Here is a 22092-nt window from a genome sequence, read left to right as displayed (position 1 = left end):
CCTGCACCCATGCTTGGCGCCACGGCGGGACATCGCTGGATGAGCTGGCTGTAAAGTGGTTCGCAGAAGCGTGCTGCTGTTGTTCACGACTGATAAGGATGCGTCTGCCGTTCGCTTCTTGGCGACGCCTCGGGGCGAAGAGGTGAAACAAACCAAGCCTCCCGCGCGCCCGCGCGCCGGCGCCTAAGAAAAGGGGAGAAAAGGAGAAAAAAACAACAGCGCTCGCTCCTTGGCCTCGGCGCGTGGGGGGTTCGACCGCCAGCTCGACTCCACGTGCGAGTCGCTTTTCACTGCGGCCTTACAACGAGGATCTGTTAAAATGTGACACGAACAAAATAAAAATAATAACCGGCAGTCGATGTGGATATAAAGGCAATAAAAAAAGGTCAGGTGCAACTACGTTCGCTCGAAGCTTCCGCCTACGGTCGGCGGCCGCTTACGGGTATGAATAGCCCAGCCAATGCTGCCCCCCCCCCCCCTTTATACCCCGCTCCTCTCTTCCTCTCTAGTTGCCATTGTGTAGCTTAGGCAGCCTGACGGTGGCCTCACTTGCCGTTCCTGCCTGCGGGAAAGCTGCCTTCAGAGTAGTTGCCACAGTTTGATGCCTCCCGTTGTTTGCGACACTTCTGCGTTTTCTCTACGAGTGAGTTGCATATATTCGTGTTGCATTCTTGCTAACCGGGAGCACACCGCTGTCTTCAATTGACAGGCGCTGTACCTGGAGCTTTCGACTTGAAATGGTCTATACGTATCTTTGGGACTGGCGATGGATCACAACGGCACTGGCATTCGTTGTGGCATACTTCGTTAGCCTCTTCTATCAAAAGGTGTCCAAGTACCCCCGAGGGCCTTTCCCACTACCACTAGTCGGAAACCTGCTCAGTAAGTGTGCCGTGGGTACTCGCTTCTACGTAAGGCTTGTTCAGCAGAGTGGTGCTCTCCACAACAGGCTGTCAGCCATTTATTTCTCCTTCATAATATTCTTTTTCGGCTTTTGATATTTTGCTGTGCAGTTTCTTTCTTTACTATTTAGTTTTTGTTATTGATAATCCGCCGCTTATCCGCTGACTGTGCCATTTCCTAGCCGAGCTAAATTACTCGTTCGTTAGCGTGAATGAGCCTCCCAATTGGGATTGGAAATATCTCAGTAATGATTTTGCCCTGCTTTGGTTGTTTTTGTTTTTTACCCCAGGTGTGATGTTTTTCCTGCATCTCAGGGCAGGTCATGACGAACGAGCACGGTATATGGCGCTATTTATAGGTGCAGAGGCATACGCACTAACAGCAAGCTTGGTACTTACAGTCGGCTGTAGCAAGTACCATGTGGAATGATGCATTTAGAATAGCTAGATTCACATGAGGTGGCTTGAAATGGCTGTATTCGTAGATTATTCCTTAACTTGAACACAGCGCCTGCTGTTATTGTTTGCGTTTTGTAGCCTTCTAAACAGCTAACAAGTTACGCATCCCTTCCAATTCATGGCCCTACTGAGCTGCGTCGGTAAGCTTATGGAGCGAATGATCTCCAAACGCTTCACCTGGTTCTTCGAGAGCCGAAATGAGTATCCTCAAGAAATGAACAGATTTCGCTAGATCTGCGACTGATAATGTCATTACCCTTGGCTCAACACCTGAAGAGTGCCTTCACGCTGAGTACATCCCGCCAGCCGTTTTTCTTGACATCAAGGCCGATTTTGACTCTGTGTTTCATCATGCAGTTCTCGCAGCCTTAGTCAGCCTTGGCCTCGGATGAAAGCTTTGCAACTGGATTGAACGCTATTTAAACGAGCGGCAAATTTTAATGTGAAAGCATTACTTCGCTATGTTCACAGATTCCTGTCCGCAGACCGCGTCAGCAAAATTGTTGTGAGCAGCAGTTGTGAGTAATTGAGAAGTGGGAGAGGTTAATGAGTGGTGTCAATCGATAGAAGATGAGACAATATGTGTCCGAAAAAATACTGAGGCCAATAAGGTAATTAGGTAATTAATTAGAGGCAGAAATGTAAAAGTAAAGGCGGAAATGGTCTCATTAGTCAACGGCTTGGCTCCACATTTGAATGTACCAAATACTAAAAAGGTAATGAAGTCAGTCAGAGTGGCGTCAATATGTATCAAATAATAAATAGTTAATTAAATCAGTCAATTAAGGTGACGTCAAGGATGTGACGTCACGCAACCTGAAGTCGAGCCTAAAAAGGGCATAGAAAGGGATTGGCACGCAGTTCGGAAGTACCAAAGACTAAAATGGGTGAACAAGAAGTGAATTAATGTAACGTCAAGGATGTGATGTCAGGCAACAGCAAGTAGAGCCGAAAAAGGGAATAGAAAGGGATTAGCGGGCAATTTGAAAGTACCAGAGATGAAAATGTGTAAACAAGTGAATTAATGTGACGTAGAGGATGTGACGTGAGTGACGTCCCGCAACCGGAAGTAGAGCCGAAAAAGGGCATAGGAAGGGATTGGTGGGCAATTTGAAAGTACCAAAGATTAAAATGGGTAAACAAGTGAATTAATGTGACGTAGGGGATGTGACGTCCCGCAACCGGAAACAGAGCCGAAAAAGAGCATAGGAATTGGATTGGCGCGCAATTTTAAAATACCAAAGACATGAAGCCATAGGTAGCGTAAGAGGGTTCTAGCACAGCTTTCGCCCTCGCTCTTGATCACGTTCTACGTGACGCTCGCGGTAGCAAAGGACGTTCCACGTCCGCCGCTATGGCTGAGGGTGGCGCTAGTGAACACTCTCAAGGTTCGTGTACAGACAACATAAATACCCAAGAAAGTAGCAGGGGGGACAGCGGCCGATGTAGCTCAGTTGGACGAGCACCGGACGCGTTATTCGGAGGTCGTGGGTTCGGTTCCCACCATCGGCACGTTGTTCTTTCTTCTACTTTGTGTTTAATTATCTTTCCCCTAAACAGATTACATTACTAATTTCTGTGATTATCCAAGTAAGATTAAAAGATTAAAGTAAGATTATCCAAGATTAAAAGAAAGACATAAAGTACCATCCCCAACGCTTTCCTTGGCCTCGCCGACTGTTGGCTTCTTTCCTTCAAAGACTAAAATAGGTAAACAAGAAGGGAATTAAGCAACTAGAAGCAACCAGAAGCAACCAACCGCAGCATCCGTGCTTTCGCATTACTCCAATGCAGATTCTGCAAGCAAAAAAGAAGACGATGATTAGCTGATTGGCTGTCTGAGACCGGTCTCTAATTTTCGGTGTTTTTTTTTTCGAATTTTTAGAGTATTAAGTGTTCCTCTGATTTGTGTCCTCAACGTGCGAGGATCTGGGGGTCCCTGGCCACCGGCGGGAGCACGTTCAGTGACCGGCTAGGCGCTCTGCGCCGTATGCACTCCGACACGAAACACCACCTCAAGCCGCACTCCATGCTGCACTAATGGCAGCAAAGCCATTGGCTAGTCAAGCGGCCCCTGTAGTGGCGGCAACAGATCAGGGCCCTGCGAACAAGAGACCACGCAAAGAAAAAGCCAGCGATGCGGCTTTAGGTGACCACGCCACGCATCCTTCATGGTTGTCTCCTACAAGAAAAAGAGAGCTGCTGGTGTTCCGGTTGTCTTCAGACCCACCGAGGTAGGAGGCAATCTATGGAAAGCCAACCCTAATATCGTGGCTTCGGCAGTTGTAACGTCGGCACAAGGAAAAGTTCTCGGCCATCGTCTCAATAAGGATGGGAGCTTAATGGTTATAGTATCAACATTGCCGGCTGCAAACCGTTTGCTCACAATAACTAAGCTGGCTGGAGTGGCTGTAGAGGCCCGGGTACCGTATTCTTACACAGCCAGCTACGGGAAAATTCAAGACGTACCTGTCACCTACTCAAATGAAGACCTGCAGGAATATCTACGTGACCAAGGTGTCCTCTTAACTAGGAGGCAAACAACATACATTCCTGAAGACGGTGGCAAGTCCAAAGAGGTAAGCCGTCGTTTTGTTATATTGGAATTCTCAAAAGATGCACCACTGCCTAAAAGAGTCACGCTTGGGTTCTGTAGTTACCCTGTAACTGAGTACGTCGGAGCAGCGACACAATGCTACAAATACCAAAGGCATGGCCACATATCGAGAGATAGTACCGGTCCAGTGCGATGCAAAGTGTGTGCTGGCCCCCATTCGCACAAAGAGTGCACCTCGAGAGCGCAACCTAAATGTGGAAACTGCGATGGCGCACACCCTGCTTCATATGGAGGTTGTGTTAAAAAGAAAGCTGCTACGCTTGCACAGTGGAGCAAGCACAAGGGAAACCGCCCAAGCGTCATGATCCACCACCTAACCCTGACGTGCTTTTCACAAAAACATTAGATATATCCCAAAATCAGTCACCACAACATGGAAAATCACATGATGGAAAAACGTGTGATGACACGTACGCGGCTGCAGCCAAAAAGAAGCGTGGAAAGTTCGCTGGCTTTTCTCCTCCAACAAAGCAGCAGCGACACTCCGCACAAGAGTCGAAAAACAACTTAACTCTCAGCCTAAGGCAACGCAATGTAACAAGAAGATCAGCGAAAGGCAGCAAAGCGGAAGCACCGAACAAGAAATCACAAGCCTACTGATTCCGATGCTGTTTGCCGCCATCAAGGCACTTGTCCGCGCTAGCCCTTCGTTACAAGGACTCCCAGAAGTAGAAGCTGTTCTAGCAATGAAGCCGTTGCTGTACGCCGGTCTCTTACGCTCCGCAGGGGCGTAATATCACACATCTGTAATCATGGCTTCGACAGGAAGAGCTTCACCACAGCTAACCATCCACAACATCTATCGCACATGCACCATTTTCCAGTGGAACGCTCGTGGTTTACGCTCAAAACTCTCTGATTTTCGACCTTGTGCGAGCGTACCACATCACTTTCATAGTCATCTCTGAATCGCGCGTGGAGCAATCTTTCAGACTACGCGGATACTACGTTAACAGATTGCTTATAGGCTTTCGCAAGGATATCCCGGCCTCCTTGGTTAAAGTTCCGCCTCACAATGATAACGAATATGTGTGCGCCATAACAGTAATTGGGAGACAAGAGTACACTCTTATTGGAGTATATCTTGAGCCAGGAAGGCCATTCGATGCTTCGAGGCTTGAAAATTTGATAACAAGGACGCCCACTCCACATATTTGCGAAGACTTCAACGTTCACAATGAAATTTGGGGAAGCTCACACACATGTTCCCGAGGTGCCAAGCTTGCAGAACTTCTGGCAAAACATTTAATTGAACCGCTACATGACGGCAGCATAACCTATCTCCGAGGCCTGACGACTTCCAGCAGCATTGACGTGACCTTTGTGACAAGTTCAGCTGCCCACAACCTTGGCTGGCGCACCGATCTGGAAACACGTGGAATTGACCATTACCCAATTCTCATATCGGCTGTCAGTGCGCAGATGGCGTCAAATAAATTTCTTATAAAATCTTCAGACTGGGATATGAACAAAGATGCTGCAAGCAGAGGAATTACTGCCGCAACCCGGCATGAGGAACTAATATCGACAATTGCTTATTGCCTGAGAGAAAGCACGCGAATCACAACTAAAAGCGATAGCTTACCCAAAAATGATGAGACATTCCAGAGGCTGTGCGCTATTCGCAGACGAGCTGAAAGGAAAGCTAATCGCACAAAAAACATTTAAGACCTTCGTGCCTGCCGACGCACACAACGTCACATTCGACGCTACCTGGATAAGCTTAGTCGGCAAAGATGGCGTAACTTTTGTTCTTTCACTGGACGTGCGCCAATCGGTAGCCAAAATTTGGCGGATAGTTCGCGGTATGCGCACGCCCCTCCAACAGCTTTACCCTTTAAAGGGACACTAAAGAGAGAAAGGAAGTGGGTTTGCATCGATAGAATGTCAGTTCCTGATTACAAAAAGACCACTCTTACTGAAAACAGAGCTGTTATAAGGTAGTAAAGAAGAATAACAGAAATACAGGTATCGCCACCACAGCCAAACGGCCGAGGCTCGCAACTACAAATCACGTGACGCGCTAGGGATCCCGGAGGCTGACAAATGCGAATTACGTTGAATGTTTGAATGCGATAGTACGTTTTTTCTCAAACATGATAACACGCTTTTATCATACGTAAACGACGGCGAAAAGACAACGTAAACGTTGCAAGGCAAATACAAAAATATACTTGGAGGCGCCACAGGCGCCCACTTCAGTTTTTGTTATGTTTCGGCTCAGGCATTTCGTGCGCACTCGGATAGTTTGTTTGAACCTGCAGTGCCTGAATTACGAGCTTGGAGCAGCAGATGAGCCTTGATGGTTCCCATTTGAGCATTCGGAGGCACGAGCGAGCGAAATCCGCTACCGCCGACACACTCCTTCGTTCACACTTCTGCGCCAACATATCGCCGCCGTTGCCGCTTCGACTGCGACCTGACCGCTTGACTTCAGCTACGTACGCCACGAAAAGCATACATATGCTAAGTACCGAAGGAAAAACGCATTATCATTCAATTGTTCACTAAATCATGGCACATCTGACCAACATACACTGCGTCAACAAGACCTTCAACGTGCTATTTGCAGGCGTCGTAAACAAAAGGGGCATACTTGCCGCTCATACCAAGGAGAGCGTCGATATATTGCGCTCGTCGCTCGGCGAAAAAAAGGGCCTCGGGTAAAAATTAAAAACTAAAAATAACGAAGCACCAGAAATACATTACAAATGGTTAAAAAAAATCGATTTGTAAAAAAAAAAAAAAAAAGAAAAAACCCGCCTGAAGCGGTGAGACTCGAACGCGCTGCTGGTTGCTCCGTAATGTTCGGCGCTAACCGCTCGGCTACGCCGCGCCACAAGAACCTTGGAAATATTTCTGGTTTTTATGTCATGGCCCCATTTACAATAAAGTGTTTCTGCTGCCGGCCTAAAAATTACAATTTCTTGATCATCGGCGCATGCTGCCTGCTCTCACGTCTTGCAACTAATGTTCTGGATGCCTGTGCGCACTATATTGTGCACTGGATCCATTTTAACATGTGGAATTTCACAGCGCTGGCAAATGTAGTGGCGCCGGCACTTCGGTCATGTTCTTCTACCGTGGACGTAATTTTCGCTGAACACGGAGCTGTAGCACAAACCTTGAAGGAAAAAAGTGCGACGAAGCTTCAAAACTGACAAGCGCAGCAGCGAGGACACTATTTTGCTGGTAACTAAATCTTATTTGTATGTAAACATGTCAGGAACCGTTGCGATGACCGAGGGCTCGGTTTGTTTATACACAGTGCAAGGAGCGCAAAAGCTTGAGAAACATGTAAAGTATTGGGCATTACAAGCCCTCTATGTTTTTTTTTCTTCCTTTATGGGCCCATCGCTCAGTAAATTACTCTCTTCATCGTTTTATTTATTTCGGCTGAGGCCGTCATTGCGAGTACGCTGTTGCCAAGTTGGCCCTTGAGGGATGCGACGCCGCGGGCCGCGCCGGCTCGCTAGCTATCACGGAGTCTCCGCTTACGTCACAGTGTGCGTCACTCAACTCCAACTACGTAGTTGGAGGCCACAGTTTGAATTCGACCGGCGGGAACAAGAAAAAACCTCAACTTCTTATCGCAATATCTCAGCAATTATACGATTTTTTGCTGCCGGATATGCGGCGACAGTGTCACCAAATGTAGTTTATTAGATTTTCATACCATCTTTGGCTGTCTTTAGTGTCCCTTTAACCACAGCTATCGCAGAATTAAACAGACGGACGTCTCCGGGCCATGATGAAGTGACCTATGACGCAATCACAAAGCTACCTCACAATTCCCGCCTTCGACTCCTGGAATACTACAATTCTTCCTGGATATCTGGTGAAGTCCCAACGGAATGGAAGTAGGTCAAAATTGTGCCCGTTTTGAAACCTTCTAAACAGCCAACAAGTTATGCATCCTTCCGACCCATCGCCCTACTGAGCTGCGTCAGTAAGCTTATGGAGCGAATGATCTCCAAACGCGTCACCTGGTTCCTCGAGAACAGAAATGAATATCCTCAAGAAATGAACGGGTTTCGCCAGAATAGGTCAGCGACTGATAATGTTATTACCCTTGTCTCATCACTTGAAGAGTACCTTCACGCTGGATACATCACGACAGCCGTTTTCCTTGACATCAAGGCTGCTTTTGACTCTGTATTTCATCATGCAATTCTCGCAGCCTTGGCCAGCTTTGGCCTCGGAGGAAAGCTTTACAACTGGATTGGACACTATTTACAAGAGTGGCAAATTTTTATGAGCACTCCACATGGTCAAACTGCCTTTTATGCAGTGAAGAGGGGCGTACCTCAGGGAGCTGTGCTCAGCCCTATCTTGTTCAATATTGCCCTTATACATATAACAAAAAACCTTCCCCGTGGAGTACGCATTAAAATTTTTGCAGATGATATTTGCATCTGGAGTGCATCACGTTCGCGTTATACAACGCAGCAACGAATTCTGAGAGCGTTAATGCACACCTCAATGTACCTGGCTCCCGGGGGTCTTCGGCTTTCACCAGAAAAGAGTGTTGCTATGGCTTTTACAAGGAAAAGAATGACTCGATACCCGCTCCTTCTGGGTGGACGGTCACTGTCCTATGTACGATCACACCGGTTCCTAGGGGTTATAATTGACAGTAACCTCTCTTGTGCCCCTTAGATTAAAAACCTGCATGAGATAATCACTGCAGCATCACAGGTTTTCAGATTCATGGCAGGAACACGATGGGGCAGCAACTGCTGATCGATGGTTCTGCTTGAAAAGGCCTACGTTGAAGGAGCGCTACGCTACTATTTTCCGGTACTTCAAATATCCCCAACGAGCAAGAAGATTCTCGAGGCTGCACGGAACAACTGCTTGCGGATATGCCTTGGACTCCCAAAGGAATTCCCTGCATCAGGAACACTTGCAGAAGCAGGATGCCTCCCGCTATATGTGATTGCCGCCCAAGAAACTATGCGCATCCATCTCCGACATGTCCTCCAAGGGAAGAAGCATTTCTTGCATCGTGTCCACCAAACCCACAGCAACTCTGGCTTTTGTCAAGCCGTACAGTTTCTGCCCCTCCCTACTATCATTCAGCCACGTAGTTTACTGCAGTCACCTTTCCTCAATGGACACTATCGTCTTTAAAGGTGAATATGTCTGTTCCTGGCGTGAATGCGAAAAGCCGCATGCCCCAGGCAGCACTTCTGCAAGCCGCTCTCGCCTGCATAGTCAAGGAATATACGCAGCACACCCACATATTCACCGACGGTTCAACTTCTCAAGAGACTTCATCCTGTGGCCTTTATGTACCCTCAACAAACAATGTCCTGCCTCACCGGCTGCAGCGGAAAACATCATCTACGACAGGTGAGATCCATGGCATTAAAGAAGCTCTCTCCTATATCGTGCACCAAACTCCCGGAAGATGGGTTATCTTCACTGATTCCAAAGCATCTATGCAAATCCTGAATAACCTGCTGAAGAAAAACAATCATCATCCTGTTTCCTTTGACATCGGGTATCTTCATCATTTGACTATTGCCGCAGGCCACTGCATAACATTTCAGTGGATACCAGCTCACTGTGGTATTAAAGCCAATAAAAAAGCAGATGAAGCGGCTCGCAAAGGCCACCAACATCAAAGATACATTAGGACCGTCTTCACGAAATCTGATGCATCCCAACTGGCTAAAAGATTTGCTTCCGAAACAAAGTATCGACTTTGGAACTTGCCGACGCATCACTACCAATTTCTATATTCTATTGACCCACATCTAAAATCAAGACTTCCTCCGAAATATCCTCGCCAACTAGAAACTCTTTACCACCGACTTCGTCTAAACTGTGTATACACAAATGGATTGCGCTACCGTTTCGGTGAAATGAACAGCCCAGCCCGTATTGTGACAACTGAGGCTCGATTGAAACTTTGGAAAATATCCTACTTGAGTGCACTGCCTACGCTGACGAGCGTGCAAACTATGAACGCAGCATGGAGAAGCTCTCTCCACTGCCTTTAACAATGAACAGGGTTTTAGATCCCTTAGCCTGCCCTAGGCAACAGAGACTCGCGATGAACGTTTTATTTACGTATTTGAAAGACATTGGACTCCTTGACAAACTCTAAATTCACCTCGCATGTTTCCCTCAGGTATTTTGCAAGCTGTGAACTCTATAAGCACATTTGTCGGATCATGCATTTCATTATTTAATTTTATATCATTACTCCACGAAGCACCTTAACACGTATTTAATGGCCGTGTTTTATCCCCCCCCTTCAATTTTATTGTTTCCCTCACCATTCTTTTTTCAATCTTTCCGTCCCGAATTCCCCTACCCACACAGAGTAGCATGCCAGCGAAATCTAAACGCCGGCAAAATTCTCTGTTTTCCCATTAAAGAGTCTCTCTCTCTCTCTCTCTCTCTCTCTCTCTCTCTCTCTCTCTCTCTCTCTCTCTCTCTCTCTCTCTCTCTCTCTCTCTCTCTCTCTCTCTCTCTCTCTCTCTATCTATCTATCTATCTATCTATCTATCTATCTATCTATCTATCTATCTATCTATCTATCTATCTATCTATCTATCTATCTATCTATCTATCTATCTATCTATCTATCTATCTATCTATCTATCTATCTATCTATCTATCTATCTATCTATCTATCTATCTATCTATCTATCTATCTATCTATCTATCTGTCTATCTGTCTATCTATCTATCTATCTATCTATCTATCTATCTATCTATCTATCTATCTATCTATCTATCTATCTATCTATCTATCTATCTATCTATCTATCTATCTATCTATCTATCTATCTATCTATCTATCTATCTATCTCTCTCTCTTTAATTTTTTATGACCACTCCAAATGGTCCAACTCTCTTTCACGCACAGAAGAGGGGCGTACCTCAGGGAGCTGTGCTCAGCCCTATCCTGTTCAACATTGCCCTTATACATATAACAAAGTTTTATGCTTCCACGAGGAGCATAAAACTTTTTGCAGGTGATATCTGCGTCTGGAGTGCATCACGTTCGCGTTATATTGCACGGCAACGCATTCAGAGAGCATTACTGCACATCTCAATGTACCTGGCTCTCCGGGGTCTTCGGTTCTCAGCAGAAAAGAGCGTTGTTATAGTTTTCCCATGAAAAAGGCTGACTCGATAGCCGCTATTTCTAGGTGGACGCTCACTATCATATGTACGATCACATCGATTTCTAAATGTTATGACTGACGGTAATCTCTCTTGGCCACCTCTGATTAAACTCCGCGAGAGGATTACTGCTGCATCGCAGGTTTTCAGATTCATAGAGGGAACACGATGGGACAGCAAGTGCCGGTCGATGGTTCTGCTTGAAAAAGCCTACGTTGAAGGAGCGTTACGCTACTATTTACCGGCGCTTCAAAGATTATCTCTGACAAGCTTGCGGATATGCATGGACTCTATTGTGTCTAAATGTGAATATGTCTATTCCTGGCGTGGATGCCTCTTGCCTTCACACTAATTCTGCATTGGATATTTTCAGTTCTTAAATTACACTCTTTCGTACAAAATGAAATTTTATATTCAGAGCTAGCGTATGAACATGGGCATGACGGTTTATTTTTGCTTGGCAGGAGAGAGATGATGATGAGGACACACACATTTTTACTTTTCCATCAACTTTATTGAGGAATCTATTACATTCATCACATCAATTCCATCGCATCAAATGACATGCTCTTAATCGAGAGGAACGAAGGCAAGAATTGTTTTCTATAAATATTGCCTTATCGGATGCTTACGCAATCACTTGTTATGAGAACATCTTTCCCCCTTCGTTAGTATCTTGTGTACGCCTTTTCTTAATCATTACGGCAGAAACGCTTGTATCGCCGTGTACAAATTGTAATGTGCTCATAGGTACGTCGATGGTATTCAGAAAGAGTAAGAACAATTGTGCAACGTGAGTTATTGAAGCGGTCAAGGGGTCTAGATTAGAGAGAGCTTATGTGGGCAGAGCACTCCTATAGTGTCAAACAATATAAAACATAACTTGCATAATTGTATTCCTGTTGATTAGATGTACGCCATTTGGTGTACATCTAAACTGTTCGTATCTAAGCATGTTCGTATTGCCCGTTTTCCCAATATAGGCTTTGGGTGCCATTGCTGCGTGGCAGTTTGACCTATGGTATTTAGCGACCCCTGGAAACTCAATTGGCTATTAGGGTCGACATAGTGGAGGGCTTCAGAGTACCACGACCGCTTGAATGAGGTTGGTTAACGTGCACTACCATCGCACAATACAAGGGTGTTTTGCGCTTCACCTGCATCGAAATACGGCTGCCCCAGTACGAATCGAACCTTAGTCGCCCGGCTCAGTAGTCGAGAGCGCTAACCGCTAAGACACAGCATCGGGGCTTAGCGCTGTCTGTTCACATTGCTCTTCAGTATTTTTCTTTTGCTGCGCTGTGCCTGTGAAACTATAGATTGATGATTAGCTCTCTCGCATTTGCCTCTGCAAAGGGAGTCTATGGTGCGTTACAGGCCCTTATTGGACAATGCGCAGTGATTTAGTTTAACCACGTCAAATATTCCAAGCTCATTTCGCAGTGCAAGTTTCTGAAATACCAGAATAACACCCGACATGTTTTTTTTTTTTTTTTTTCTCCATACGACAATGAGGCCAGAGGTAAAGGACATTGCATATACTAGCTTTAAATACAGACGGTTTGCTAAAATGTCTGCTTTATTAAAGCAGCGCCATTATTTCTGCAAATTACTAGAATAAAGAGGGAGCGTTTTCAGCGTGTACTTAGAGGAGTTGTTAGATATCGATAAGAAAAGCCAAAAACTCGTGTTAAAAACTGTAAAGACCACTGGTACACTGCTAATGCTAAAATCGAGCTCGGTGTTTGTTTTTTATTACTGCTGCCAGACTCTATACGTTCTGCGGAGAAGAATAATGCGAGCCATGAGCAGTTTTATGACTCCTTTCGAGCACCTGTTGTACACACCACCACATTTCAGTCCTTTTTGCTTCCTGTAGCACTTAGCAAGGTGAAGTACCTGCACTGTGAAGCCACCGAGTGGTCCAAAACGTACGGCGATGTCTTCACACTCTGGATGTCCCATAAGCCCATGGTCTTCCTCAATGGTCACCACACCATCCGGGAAGCGCTGCTCGATCGGAGGCTGGACTTCGCTGGACGCTTTGCAACCAAGATGGGTGAGTGTGAACAAGACAGTGAATAGTACATCGGGCTTAACGTGCAAAAGCATGTTCTGTTATGAGCTCGTGAACACACGTATCCATGTGCGGGCTTGGAGTGCGCACCCTCGTAACAGCCTTCGTGATACTTATCCGAAAAGCAGAGTAGCCTTAGATTGGGAACAAAGGGCGTAATGGACAAACATTCACCAGTCGCAATCAACTGCCGCATTATAATTCAATGTCAGTATGAAAGCAAATTTGTACCCACTCGTAGTGCAAAATAAAAAAATAATAATATTAGAAGAAGACATAAGCTTGCTTTGTCTCGCGTATGGATGAGCTACACTAATGCGCAATTATGAGCGAGCAGAGGTGCGCGCTGAGGTCGTGTTCGCACGACCGTTGAGTGACTGTATAGAGTGGCCCCGGAGTTTCCCTCCCCTATAATCTCGCTTTATTATTTGTTTCTTCCAAGAACCTTCTAAAGCACATGGTGTGCGAGGTTTTCCCAACACCGGCGGATATCTCTGCTTCGTATACGCTAGTTAGAGTTTTAATTCGTTGGCCAAAAGTATAAATTACGTAGTTTAACTAGAATAAATAAAATAAATCCCGCAGCAATCTCCTTCCAGCCAAGCATTGCCAGTTGGATAGAATAATTTTATTTGTTCGCTTGTAAATCGTAGTGCGGTATCATACACAACATTGCGTAGGAAAGTGGCTTTTTGTTTAGTTCGCACATTTTCAACTTTTGGTCTAGCTTTGATTCTCAGTTTCTCACCTCAACGACCGTGTATACTAGAAACTGCATGTGGTGCTTTGTTTCTATGGTGCTCTAGCGGTACCAAAGATGCGGCTCAATGCGAAAGAGACAGCGTGTGTTTTGTTTATTAACGACCGCATTCTTAGTATCCAAAATGCCTGCTCTAATCATCACATTCAGCGCTCTAAGCAAAAAAAAAAAAAAAAAAAAACAATCTCATTCCCGCTGCTAAAAGCAATCTACTAAAAGAAAAAGATATATGAGAAATGTCGGCACGGAACGAATTCTTCTGAAGCTGTTGGCGCGGCATCACTGACGAAAAATTTACCCCCCCCCCCCCCCCATCCTAGTTTTAGCTTCCCTTGCATAAGGGTGAAAAGCCGCGGTTTCACTGGAGAAGTAAATAACTATCCTGCATTTGTGAAAAGTATTTTCAACTTTGAGTGTCGACGTCGACGAATCTCCCAGCAATACGCTGCTTTCTTTGCCGAAGATACGAAAGCACACAAGGCGCCGAGTTTGATGACATGATGAGCCACTAAATATGATATAGCGTATCTAATGGCTATTCACTTCCGCAGTCTCTGGTACCTCGATCCTGCCTAGGTAAAACATCAAATTAATGGAATCCGCTCGATTCCATTAATTGCCGAATCCGAGAAAACTGTTGCCATTCGGAATTTCCCACCGCCACAAGACCAGAAGGAACTTCGGCGCTTCCTCGGGTTATGTGCGTACTACCACCGCTTTGTGCCAACTTTCTCAAACATCGCGGCGCTCCTTACGTATCTCACCAAGGCAGATGTACAGTTCCAATGGGAAATACCACAGCAGCAGGAATTTCATGACCTCCAGCACCGCCTTCAGTCACCACCCGTTCTGGCACACTTTGATGAACATGCTGATACGGAGGTACACACCGATGCAAGTAATTTTGGTTTGAGCGCTATCCTAGCTCAGGTCCAAAAGGCAACAACGTGTACTTGCTTACGCAAGTCGTTCTTTGTCGAAGACCGAGGGCAATTATTCTGCCATTGAAAAAGAGTGTCTCGCCATCGTGTGGGCAGTTGTGAAGTTGAGGCCATACCCGTACGGGAGACCTTTCAAAGTAGTGCCGGGTCACCACGCACGTTTTTGGTTAGCCAGTATCAAGGATTCATCAGGGCGCCTTGCACAATGGAGTCTGCGCCTACAAGAATATGACATCACAGTGACTTAGACATCCGGTCGTAGACATTTGGACGCAGATTGTCTTTCCCGGGCTCCCGTCGAACCTGCCCCAACTGACGCAGGCGAAGACGACGTCTTCGTCAACGCAGTGAGCTACAGACTTCGGCGTGCAACAACGCACCGATCCTGATCTTCAGGCAATAATTGATTATCTGGAATGTGCTGCTGGCAGAGTTCCCGTAGCTTAACGGCGCTCTTTATCCTCTCTCTGCGTACGCGACTACGTGCTTTTCAAGAATTTTACCCCCAACAGTCGACATTACTGGCTTGTGGTTCCTAGGAACCTACGCAATGAAATTTTGCATGCCTGCCACGACGAACCAGATTCCGGCCACCTTGGAATCACGAGAACGCAAGCCAGAATCTAAGAAAAATACTACTGGCCTCGTCTGGGACATATGATGTTAGGAATTACGTTCGCACTTGCCGTGACTATCAGCGCCGAAAGATTGCTCCTGCCAAGCCAGCTGGCTTCCTAAAACCCATACAGCCTCCCTCCCAGCCGTTTCAACAAATCGGGATGGATTTGTTGGGACCATTCCCTACCTCAAGCTTGGGACAAAAGTGGATAATAGTCGCCACCGACTACCTGACGCGTTATGCGGAGAGCCGAGCGGAACTGCTATTGAAGTTGCAAAATTTGTTGTACTGCAAATCGTCCTGCGCCACAGTGCTCCTCAGATTGTGATCACGGACCGAGGTGCTGCCTTTTCTGCTGAGCTTATGCAGCATATTCTTGACTTACGTCACACGTACACGTCACCGCAGGACTACTTCCTACCATCCCCAGACGAACGGATTAACCGAACGTTTAAACAGAACGCTTGCCGACATGCTTTCAATGTATGCGGACGTTTAACACAAAACGTGGGATGCAGTCCTCCCTTACGTAACGTTCGCACATTACAGCCATCCAAGAAATGACCAAAATGACGCTGTTTAGCCTTGTTTATGGCCGCCCAGTCACCACAACACTTGACGCCATGCTACCCCATGTCGACGACCACCCCAATGATGACGTTGCGTACTTTTTGCAACGTGCCGAAGAAGCCTGCCAGCTCGCTAAGCTGCGCATTCGTGACCAGCAGGTGCAGGATGCGCGACACTACAACCTGCGGCGCCGCGAGGTTGAATATCAGACGAGTGATCTTGTCTGGGTTTGGTCTCCAGTTCGACGACGCGGACTTAGCGAAAAGCTCTTGCGTCGCTACTTCGGTCCTTACCAAGTTCTGCGCCGCGTTGGCGCTCTCAACTATGAAGTTCTTCCTCACGAGGCGCCATGATCAAGTCGTGCCACACGCCCAGAGATGGTCCACGTCGTTCGACTCAAACCTTATCATGCCAGGACGCCCTCCTTGAGAGTCCGTGAATTGCCTCGAGCATCGGGTCGATGCTTCCTCACCGGGGGAGCTAATGATGCCAGTATACGATGAAGACAAGGCAGAGAAGCAGACGCGCTCGGACCGTACGCCCCTGGACTTCGCCAACACCGGGCTCTCTGTGTTACCGTCTCAGCGGCCTTCACACGCCTTTTTACCAACGTGACAATATAACCTCTACCAGTCTTTGTTATAACCTCTATTAATCACTGCCTACCACTATTAATTATCAATCTTTAATCTGTATTCATGCGGCAGACATTTTTTGGTGACGTGTACAGTGGTCACGCCCAGCCGACGCATTATGAGCCTATCTTTTTAACCTTTTTGAGGGTGAACTTTTAGGCTGATTGCTTGCATGCCTCCAAGCTTAACTGAGATGATGGTGACGCCAGAACACCTAAAAACGAGAGGATGGAATCTCTCGACGGTAATCATGTTCGCCGTGTAGCAATGGCATTATGTCCTCCAACATATCAGCGTCATGTGGAGGCACCCGGAACCAGTGCTCTCGCTGATGCGACACTTTTCTCTTGTTTCGTGCTCCGGAGTCCAGCAGTGTCCTGCTGCTTCAAAAATTTGCTATTCAGCTGAATGCTATGCATTTTTTCCGCGCTGAAGTATACTGTCCGGGACGACTCGGAAGACTGCAGAGACCCTTTCATATCCTAAGCAGAACGCAAAGGCGGCGCTTCTAGTGGTCTTTGAAAAAAGAAATTATCTTTTGAATGTCAAATAGCGTTTCAAATGAAAGTAAAAATAAATATACCTTTAATGCCAGATGGCATTACAGAAGCAAAACGACACCCATGCTCTATAAGACATTTGAAGTCAAACTTGCTTTCTCACTTTGCAGGTACATTGCAAAATCAAGGATACCAGGATATTCTCTTCGAAGATTACACGCCATGCTGGAAAGCGCTTCGGAAGGTGTTTCACATGGCTGTGAGGTAAGTTGTGCCATAAAGCTGCGCATTCTTTTTGTTCGTATTAGCGACGCAATAGAGACTCGCCAAACTTACATTTCCCACCGGCAGTAAGTAAGCGGTAAAGACTTTGCTCTGCATCCACTTTATCACGTGACTTCGTATCGCGTCGCTCGACAACTCTCCTTCCCAGTCCACGGGGCACTCATGATACGGGCAAAGCAGAGTCAAATTTAACTCCTGTATGCAACCTGATAAATGGATGTGCTACCAGAGACCCTCAGCGCTTCTACCTAATTGTCATGGAAGCTAGCCGGAAGAGTGACGTGGATACAGAAGCTGCCGCTAGGTGCGCCACTCTCCGTATAATAGAGTGGCCATGGAATAGGGCAGGCCATGTATCAAACATCATGTCCCTTCTAAGACATTTAAGCACGGAGCATCGTGCAGAAGCTGCGGTGAATCTCAGGATGAACATGAGGCTACCGTTCCGGACTCTCTGTATGAATGGTGTGCAATTAAGCGCAAAATAATGAACCTGCGGAATTTTCAGACTTTTGAAATTGCGGGGCAGCGCCATGTACGCTACTATGATTCAATTTTGTGATCGCTCGAAAGACGCTTTGCCTACGGCGCGTTAGAAAAAAAAAATAAATTCGAGGACACTTTGGCGACTAAGTCATGAAAGGCGAAAGCCCGAGTGCTGCATTCTGCTACGCGACTGTTGCGCATGTAGCGATGAATTCTGCTACGAGTAAAGCGAGCGACTACTCTTTCACATTCTACGAGTGCATTTATTCAGTGAACTGTGCTTGGCAGCGACGAGATCTCACTCCTTGTATCTTCGCAGTTGTTCTACGTTTGCTGTTGTATCGTTGGTTTTATCGGGCGCTCGGTATTAATCAGTAAGTAATTTTAAATTACGCAAGCATCACTGATCAGTAAATATTATTTAATTAGCAATTACCTATAATAATTATCCTTGCTGTAGTGATTATTTAGTTAAACACTTAATTAGTTATTAATTAGAAATTATTCATTGATTGGCATATGGCCATATAAGGCATGCACTCGCGCGTACTGTGGTGGGGCTGTGTCATTGATCGAGACCTCCATGATGTCATCCCGTCTCGGCCAATCAGAGCCGCCGCAAAAGCGGGACACTTTTGCTGACGACAACAATCAGGCGAATAGTCTTTCGCCTTAAAAACGCCAAGGTTTCATTTGTGCTCGCGCGAGCAACAAGTGCTGTGCTTTAATTAAAGGGTTTAGGTAGGCGGAAAATGACTGGTTTGAGGCGTGCGCATTCCCGCATCTATAAATGAGGATGCTCTATTTTTTTATTGATACTGTTAACTATCGCTTGAGGGTCGATACAGGGAGGGCATAAAATAAAATACAATTCATAACATATTATAATGACGTCAAGTTGTCAAGTTGTACGCTCTCTATACAAAACATCAATGGATTGTTCGAATTTGTGCACATCCGTCTGCTCAACAACCTCAACTGGCAAAGCATTCCAAGAATCAATCACATTAGTAAAAAAGGAGTTGCGGAAAACATCAGCACGTGTGACATAAGGCTTGATGGCTCTCGTATGGTTTGTTCTGGCACTCCGTTTTCCCGGGGAGTGAGTATATCTATCTTTGCTTATCTTTAAATGTCCTTGGAGTATGTGAAATAAAAGCTTTAACCTGGATTTTTGCCTTCGATTTTCAAGTAATTCGAGTTCACATGTGTTTAATATTTCCGTCACCGAGTCTGTTCTCCTGTAGCTTGACAAAATAAAACGAGCGGCCATTCTTTGAATACGTTCCAGTTTATCTTTTAAAACGTTTTTTTTTTTTTTTTTTTTTTTGGGGGGGGGGGGGGGGGGGGGGGGCTCCTGACAGCACAGGCGTACTCCAAGGATGAGAGTATGAACATTTTGCAGGCTATTAATTTCACATATTTGGTGCATATTCTAATTTCCTTCTCAGAAATTGTGAAGCTTTTTGTGAAGCTGTTGAGCACACATTATCAGTGTGTTTATGCCACTGAAGGTTATGTGTAATTGTGACTCCTAAATATTTGAAGGTATCAACATTTTTTTAGATTATTGTTTCCAGCGTTATAAGAATATAACCTAACACTTTTTATTTGTTATATGTGCGAAAGTTGATTTGGTGTAGTCAATTTCCATATCCCATTTCTTGCACCAAAGATGCAAGGATGAAGGATTCGGTTTATTCTGATCGGGTCATCAGTTTGAGTTATTCGAGAGTAAATTAAACAATCGTCTGCAAAAATCTTCAACTCTGCAGGAGACTCAGCAAACTCTTTAATATCGTTAATATAAATTAAAGACAATAATGGATTAACCGAGAAGCGGCCTCGAAACAAGCCTTAGTTGGATTCGGGACGCTCTTTCACCACGCCCTGGACGTGGGAAGCTTATGGGTCGATGTTGTTCATTCAGTGACCATGATCGCGAGCGTGTACGTCGCTGGCCTATCTGAATATCAATTAGACCGTAGACATTTACATGCCGGGGATTGATATGGGTGAGAACCACTTCTAGAATTCAGTTAGCCGTATCATAGGAAGCTATGATAATTCATCATGAATAGTTCCGCTGTGTCACTGCAAGACATTTATCAGTTGAGTTTTCTTAAGACGATAACACGGACTTTTATTATTATGACGATTTTACTCGATATTTATTCGCAGAGACATATTGGTGTAGAAGAGAGCGGAAAATCAAAATTTAGAAACTAATTTGTACCACTAATGAACGGCTGCAAATTCTGCGGCACAATACGAAGGCAGTCAGATAAGGCGTTACTGCTCGGTTTCATAAACCCATAGTCATTATTGCGCCCGGTGACTTTCCCACATCACAGTTAACTCGAAGTAGCAGAGGTCGCACCTTCAAATTGCCTCCGACAGCTGAACTCGTTCTGCATGTCATCGCAGTGTTAGGCATAAATACCACAAGGAATTATCGTTTTTGTTTGATTTCTCCAGCATGAGGCCCCTTTTTTTCGATCGTTCGCACAGGTTGTTCGACGCGCCAGTGAAGGCTTTTCTGCTTTTCCGGCGCTATACAAGTGAACTGAAAGAGGGCAAAAATCTTTTTCATCCCAGTGGTGTAACTTAACTCGCTGGGACTAGAGAAATGATTAGAATCACCATGGTTAGAGTAATAGAATGGTTTATTTACCTTTCACCTCCTGTGCACAGGTAATGTTTCTTCGCCTTGTGCATTTATGTGAAGCGCTTAAAAAAAAACAAAGGAGAATGCTTAAGCTTCGTCTTAAAAGTAAACACGACAGAACCTGCAACACCCACTATTCAGAAAAGTTCAGAAGTCTTTAAACGTGTTTTTGTTTAGGTTATTTACCGTATAAACAAATTTATTTCTGTGACAGCAGTACACATCCCAGGCGCACGTTAGTAAGTAGCATCATAATGCGTTCACTAGGTGCCCCACTAACGCGCTTGATGTCATCGGCTCTTCTGGCCTATGAGTTGCTCGCTCGCCTGGAGTGCAGAAGGCGCTAGTTCCAAACCCAATGGCGGCAAATTTATTTTAACTCAAAACCTCTCATACGTACACCACCATCCAACCAAGACTCTCGTGCGATCTTGTTTGTGCCGTCGCTCTGACTGGCTACGCTGCTTCGTGACATCACGACCACTTAGCCCCACGTGAGTAATTCAGACTAAGTCTAGTACAGCGACTCCAACTCGCGATCTTCTCCGACTGTTCTTTCAAGTTTGCCAGCTCAAAGAGAGAGCAAGGGCGAGTGATGCTGTCTATGATAAACCACTGACTGGCCATAACCTATTGTTGGACTTTCACTACAGGGGCGGGTAAAGCTCCGCAATTTGACGCGGCGGCTGCTAGATGACGTCATAAGTAGGGTTAAATTCGTGGCCTCCACGATCCTGCGCGCCTTTTCACCTGAGATGATTGCGGAAGCCATGATAAAACAATAGCCATTTGACACGAGTGCTCCAAGACGGCGCCCAATGTACAGCTCAAACTACAGAAAACCAGGCCTTATAACAACATAAAATTCATATAAGATAAGTATCGTGTAGAAAAACAGCAGTTACACCGGTTTAAAACAAGACGAAAAAAGCCCCAAATTTCCCACTAAAACCCCTTTATTGAGCCTCTGCCCATATTTATTTGAATTAGTTTTATCTTCTGAAATACCATCATTACAGAAACAACCTCGCCAATGTTGGCTGCATTTGGACCCTCCCCCACTTCATTAGCTTTACCCGAATATGGGGTGCTTGAATTCCCCCGCGAAGGTATTTGTGGCTTATTGTCATAACCTTGCCGACAAATCAGGAGTTTTTACGACAGCCATACGACGACTGCGACCTGGGGCTTTCAGCAGAATGAGATCTACATGGTATGGCGTAAAAGTAAATAACACTTAATGTTTTTTTACATAAACCGAACACCCGCCCGTCCCGAAAGTTTAATGCAACCTTCGTTTTTGATGCGACTGTATTACATATAATCGCTTTCATGAAGATTGCTGTAGGCGGCATGTTCTGAGTCACTCGGCAAGTGTCAAAGTCTACATATATGCTGAGAACCAATTGGTTACCTTCTTGTTTATTAAT

At 45.6% G+C, this 22092-nt stretch overlaps 1 protein-coding gene across 1 annotated transcript in view; it reads left to right on the top strand.

Annotated features, from left to right (window-relative positions):
- Positions 1-737: 737 nt before the first annotated feature.
- LOC146196070 (cytochrome P450 1A1-like) overlaps positions 738-22092 on the top strand; it is a 44315-nt gene continuing 22960 nt past the window's right edge. Inside the window, exons 1-3 of the mRNA XM_084596325.1 lie at positions 738-888; positions 13001-13180; positions 17394-17487. Coding sequence (XP_084452451.1) covers positions 738-888; positions 13001-13180; positions 17394-17487 — 425 coding nt within the window. The remainder of the gene's footprint in view (positions 889-13000; positions 13181-17393; positions 17488-22092) is intronic.

The sequence above is a fragment of the Amblyomma maculatum genome, chromosome 3, assembly GCF_055883805.1.
Source record: "Amblyomma maculatum isolate TAMU_Amacu chromosome 3, ASM5588380v1, whole genome shotgun sequence".
Lineage (NCBI taxonomy): Eukaryota > Metazoa > Arthropoda > Arachnida > Ixodida > Ixodidae > Amblyomma > Amblyomma maculatum.
This window is presented reverse-complemented; position numbering and strand designations above follow the sequence as displayed.